Genomic DNA, 6513 nt, shown 5'->3' with positions numbered 1-6513 from the left:
GCAACATAATTGTTGCCTTTATTCTTGCAATTTTTTTTAAAATAAAATATTGTTTGGTCCTTAAACTCTATCAAAGGTTGTTTTTTATTCTTAAACTTTTAATAATTCATTTTTTTGTCCCAAAACTATTGAAAAGTTCATCATTGTTCCCTAAGCCATTAAAAATGTTTTATTTATGTTCTTAAACTTTATCAAAAGTTTGTTTTTATCCCTAAACTATAGCAAAAAAAATTCTTTTTTCATCTATATTTTTGTCTCTAAACTATTGAAAATACTGTAAGACCTGATTTGAACTTGAAGCCCATTACGAGGAATGACTCCAGCCCAAAAAGCCCAACAACAATGAATTTATAGAGAATTGGTTGGAAAACTGGATTGTAATTGACCAAACAATCATTGAAATATATTCATATCAGAAGAGAACGAAAGGAAATAGGGTTATATTGACTAAAAGTTGTCTTCGGCAAGGTCCAGATGCACTGTTCTTGTATATTACTTTCAAATTGGGTTACAAATTTAGTTCATGCGTACTCTCGTGTTTTTCCTCCCCCCCCCCCCCCTTCATGAAGGGTCTCCCCCTTATATAGTTCCTCCTAAAGCATCTTTATCTTACAGTTGTTAAGCACCTAAGCCACTACTTGAGCGTCTGTCCCATCAGACACCCCCTCTGGTCTTATACGTCTTGGGGTAACCAATTTCACACTGTTCAGGGTCTTCTCCATATTAATGTAGCCAGGAAATTAGCTGCAGAACATTAAATGCGGTGGTGACAGCTTTCTTCCTAAAATATCTTAGGACTTTCTTTGGTCCAATGTCCCTTCAATGGCTATTTACACCGACAAAACTTCCTGGGAGGTTCTCCTGCATTAGAAAACCATTTCTTCTGACCTTGGCTCCAATCTGCAGAGGAGATATTATCCTCAGCCAATATCTCCTTGAACCTTTGTAATCAAAATGAATCATGCCTATTTCTCGCGCTTACTAAGTGCCTAAGTGCGTGATAAAAGCTCACGATCCACGCCTTCACTACATCAACGTTGCTGTGGAAGGGTTTCTTCTTCCTGAAGGTGCTCCTATCCCAGAAGGCACTCTTCTCACTCAGCCTATTACGGACGGCACCTCTACCAGTCAGCCTATCCCTGAAGGCGTGCCTAACGTAACTTCTCCTCTCCAATACACACTCAGTGAGGCTACTTCATCCCATCCGTCTAGTCAAAAAGGAGACGAGGAAGAAGCCAGGCCAAGAGAGGTGATGGACGTGTCAGATTTGGAAGACCTCTACAAAGTCTTCAATCAACTTCCCTCTCCTGTAACCAAAGAAGAGATTACTTCCTCAGATTTGATGGGTATTCAACGGAAGCCTAAGTCAAATCTGCTGGAACTATTGGAATCCCCCACTAGGGGAAAGCCATATGGGAAATCCATTCCACCCCCGCTTCCATCTCCTCCATCTCAGCCTCGTATACCTACTCCTCCACCTGTTCAACAGACCTGTGTTGAACCTGTTGACCATAAAGAAAGAGGGATGACAAGGGTAAGGAGGCCATAGAGGCTGGGAAAAGCCATTCCTATCAAGGAGATGATCCTTAGAGGGGATCTAAGCATCCTCAGGACATGCAAACGAGGTCTGCAAGGGAAGCTAACAAGAGAAGTGAGCTCCCGGTTGCCACCCGACCTGGGCTCCACCCATGGAACTGAACGGAGTCCCACTGACCAGTGAAGCCTTTATCCGAGACTTCCAAGGAGGGACATCTGGGTACATAGCCCATGCCTTGGAACAACCCTTATTACTCCCCAAGGACATGAATGACCTTAGGTCTCTAAGGCACTATGAAGTATTCCTTGGGCTCAAAAGAGACCTGGTAATGGTAATTACACCAACTTAATCTCTCTTTTTTTTCTTTTTTCTTTTTTAACTTAACTTCTCTTTCTTCCCAGGCCACCCAAGTGGTCTTTAAAGCCAAAGGGATGGTGAATTCGTCCCATCGAAAAATGAAAGTTGCTGTGGATGCCTTCCAAGTTGCTGATAAGAGCTTAAAAGACCTGAAGGTTCAACTGGCCGAGGAGCAAAAAGAAAGAAAATATGTTGTGGCTTCCTTAGAGAGCGCTGAAAAACAAACAGAGAGTCAACGGCTACTTCATCGAAGCACTAAGAATCAATTGGCCACCTCCAAAAAGCAAATAGTTGCTCTAAAGAAGAAATTGGAGGAGGTTGAAAAAGCTAAAGCAACAGCCGAGAAGGCTAAGGACAAGGCTGAAAAGGCCAGGGACGCTGCAGAGCAACACGGGTATGAGGTAGGGGTGGCAGAGACCGAAGACACACTGAGGGCCGAGGTACCCCAAGTATGTAGAACTTACGATGCTTTGACATGGGATGAGGCCCTCAACCAGGCCGGGGTTGAGGCTTCTTCCATGCTCAGAAGAGTAGAAAGTATCTACTACACCCCAGCCATACGTCCTAGAAGCTCTGCAAACTCCCAAGCTGACCTTGTATCCTCGGAAGCAGGTGAGATTCCAAGCAGCCTACCACCAGCTCCACCTATAGACAAAAATCCTTCAGAAGGGTCAGGGCAAGTCGAGGGCACTGTACAAACAGGGGAGGCTGATAAAAAAGCAATCCAAGGCTCTGACCTTCCTCCTGCTACTCCAAAGGAAACCTCTAAGAATCAAGAGGCTTCTCAGACTATGGAAGTGGTGCTGGCAACCCTTACCATACCGCCAAAAAAGGGTCCTGAGGAGAAAGATGAAGCATCCACCACAGCAGCGAATGTTCAACTTCCCAAGGATTCCAAAGATAAGATTGTTATAAAAATGAAGAAATAGATTGTCTGGTTTTGTTTCTTTTATTTCCTTAGTCTATATTTGACTTATCTTTTTGTATTTTATTTGCCTCGTTTGAAGGCTTAATGGTGATGGTACTTGCAAATTTCTCTATGACTTTATTCTTGACATGGTTTTTAATTTATCTTTTTGTTTGCTTTGATACTTCAAGAAAGATTATAATGGCTTATCCACATGAAACAGTTAGTGTGAAAACAACTGAAAAACTACAAAATGTGTCACCTTAGCAAGACGTAATTCTAACTTTAAAAATTCAAACGGCATTATGACATGTTCAAAGATCTCCCAATTACTCTTGACCCTACTTAGTACCAGTTTTGTATGAATGATTGGATAAAATACTCTACAGATAAAAATGAGTATACCCATGAATGCTTTAAGTGATGCTCATGAGCGTCTAATCAGAAGCTTTGTTACACCGAAGATTATTGTTATTTGGTGCAAACCTACCTGGTATAAGAATAATTAATACAGGATATTGGGCTATTTTAAACATGTACTTCACATAGTCTAAAATAATCAAAGTCTTTCCCTAACATTGGGTAACTTGGACAAAAGTATTAGTTTGCACTGAGGATCCAGTTATGACCAAGGTCCTATCTGATATTTAAAATGATAGTATATTATGTTAAGGCGAAAACCACATTTTCGTCCCTACATTTTCACGTGATTTTCATTTTGGTCCCTAACTTTTATTTTCACCGCTTTTAGTCCCTATTCTGAAAAACGCCTCTCGTTTTGGTCACTGCCGTTACATCAGAGACGGAAAATGCACACGTGGCAAACAGAGTGCACTGTTGGCACACTAAAAACTGACGTGGCCATTAAAATAATAATAAAAAATATTATTTGACATTAAAAAATGCCACGTCAGCATCTAAATTTAAAAAATTAATTTATTAATTTTAACTAAATAAAAAAAAATCAAAACAGAAGTAAAAATCAAAATTCACATGAATTAAGATCTAAAAGTAACTTGAACAAGAACACCAAGAACACCAACCCAAAAACACAAACACAAACCCATAAACACAAACACAAACCCAGGAATAGATCAACCAAACCAAACACAAAAGTAACAAACACAAACCCAGACTTCAAGAAATACTGAACTGAATTGAAAATTATGCAGCTGGAGCAGAATTCAAGCCCACAACTAATTCCAACATCACAAAATCCACAAACCCCAATGGAGAAAAATAAAATCCACAATCAAACAAAGGAATTCAAGTCATAATCCAATTCACATAGATTGAGTCAACCCACAATTCGTAAGATCTCAAAATTCGCAATCCAATTCGACTGAGTCAAACACAAACAACATCATATATCAGCAAAGCCGAGAGTCAGAAATTATCAATCAATCATCACACAGATCGCACCAAATCGAAACCCTATATATATATATATATATATATATATTTGTTAATTTTTCTATAATAGAAGCGTGCGTTCGTATAAGTACAAGCCCTATTGAAAGATCCTCGTCTGGTCTCCTGACGAATACTTTACCTTTTGATGTAGAGTTGAAGAAACAGCCCCTAGGGTGTGAAGCCAAGGCCTAACCACGATGGCCATATAGGGGAGTATGAATCCACCACTATAAAGTCCACATTTACCACCTCTAGCCTGCCTGCACCGGTAACCTGATCTGGCCTTTTGGAATAACACCTTCCATCAAAACTCACCAAAAGGGATCATAAGGCGGTTAGATTCTCAGGTTTTAGGTGCAGCCCTTTATATAGATTTGGGTACATGATCTCCACACAACTCCTGGTCTACCATCACCCTTCTTACATCATACACTCCTATTCTAAGAGTTATCACCAAAGCATCAGCATGCGATTGGATGATCCTGTCTTGTCTTCATCTAGAAACTCAACGCCGATCGAATTTCTACTCTGGCCCTCTTCGGCTTGAAGCTTGCATCCTCGGCCGAAGCCAGCTACAAACATCACCCTAGAGGGCTGTGAACGGTCTTCCCAGGTACAGCAAAGATGACATTAATTGTGCATATTGGAGTCTTGAAGAAACATTCCCCTGAGTACCAAACCTCGGCTAGGTCATCTTGCCCATTAGGCGATACAGAGATGTTGTAATTTTCCTTCTCTGACCAATTGTTCCAGATGACTCCACAATGTCCTACAGTCCTCGGTAGTATGTCCTGCTCCTAGTGATACTAACAATGAAGACTCTAGTTGCATTTTGAAGGATCCCCACTCATCTTGCTCGGCCATTTAAGTAAGGCTCCCTTTTTATTTCCTCCAAAACTTGATGCATCGGCTCTTTAAACACAATGTTTAAGCTTGAGGAGCTATAGGAAAGATTGCCCAACAAATCCCTTAGGGTCTGTTATTATTGTAGCGATCCAACCTGAAATCCCTCCTCTCCTGAGGGATAACCTTGCCTTTGCCTTTATCTTGCTACTAGTCCTCTTTTACCCTCTTATATTTGTCAATTTGATCCATGAGTTGACGTACATTGGTAACGGTTTACCAATCAAAGATTTTTTAAGCAATGCTCGGTAGGTAAGCGAGCTTAAAAGTACTAATGGCAACATGATCAAAATCACCATTTATCTCATTGAACATCTCCAGTATCTGTCTGAATATGTCTTCAAGGTCTTCCTTCTCTCATGGACAAAGACAGCAAAGAAGACAAAGGCCGAGGAGCCCTTCTACACATGACAAATCTTGATCCAAATGCTTGAGTAAGCTCCTTGAAAGAATCAATGGAACCTACCCTCAAACTATCAAACCACCTCATTGCCACCGGCCCAAACTGGATAAGAACCTTTGCACATCAAAGGCTCATTTTTGGAATGTACAGCCATTCTTTGATTAAAGTGACTACATGCTCCACGAGGTCGTTCTTCCATTATATATGGTGAACGTGGGTTGGGAGAATCACTGAGGGATTCTCTCTCTTTCAATCCAGCGCAAAAAAGGAACTTTCAATCTGGTTAAGTTCTATCATGGCATCTTTTGAGGCCATCCGAGGACGACTTCTGTCTTTACGCTCATGGTGATAGTCCTTATCATATGAAAAAGTCTCGCAGGGGGAGTTCTGATCTACGTCTGTAGCTAAAATCTTTCTACCATCAGAAGAAAAATCAGGATCTGGTGAGGCTCGTCTCATCGTTCATGGCGCAAGCTTCTCCTTAGGTGATCAACTCCTTCTCATGTTCTTGGCATTTTCTTCCTGAAAGATATGGCTCTTACCTTTAGCTTGGCTTTTATTAGTATGGGTATGTGTACACTTCCCTCCGGTCTCGTTGCCGTTAAGATCACAGTGATCTTGGCGTTGAGACTCTATGGATTTCGCCTGATGTGAACCTGAACCTACCATCCTTAAAGTTGGATTTACGAAACACCACTTTATTTCCCACAGAGGTGCAATTTAAGGACCTAATTTGAACTTGAAGCCCACTACAAGGAATGACTCCAGCCTAAAAAGCCCAACAACAATGAATTTATAGAAATGGGTTGGAAAACTGGTTGTAATTGATCAAACAATCTTGGAATATATTCAATCAGAAGAAAAGAAAGGAAATAGGGTCATATTGAATAAAAGTTGTCCTCAGCAAGGTCTAAGATGCACTGTTCTTGTATATTACTTTCAAATTAGGTTACAAATTTAGTTCATGAATACTCTGTGTTTTTCCTCCCCCCC

At 40.7% G+C, this 6513-nt stretch overlaps 1 protein-coding gene across 1 annotated transcript; it reads left to right on the top strand.

Moving 5' to 3' along the window:
- Positions 1-822: 822 nt before the first annotated feature.
- LOC136070490 (uncharacterized) lies at positions 823-2823 on the top strand. The gene is made up of 3 exons (XM_065780496.1): positions 823-855; positions 995-1534; positions 1939-2823. The coding sequence occupies exons 1-3, from the start codon at positions 823-825 to the stop codon at positions 2821-2823; spliced, it is 1458 nt and encodes a 485-aa protein (XP_065636568.1).
- The last annotated feature ends 3690 nt before the right edge of the window (positions 2824-6513 follow it).

Source organism: Quercus suber, unplaced genomic scaffold, assembly GCF_002906115.3.
Source record: "Quercus suber isolate HL8 unplaced genomic scaffold, Cork oak 2.0 scaffold_237, whole genome shotgun sequence".
Taxonomy (NCBI): Eukaryota; Viridiplantae; Streptophyta; class Magnoliopsida; order Fagales; family Fagaceae; genus Quercus; species Quercus suber.
Note: the sequence above shows the minus strand (reverse complement) of the source record. Positions and strands in the feature narration are given on the sequence as shown.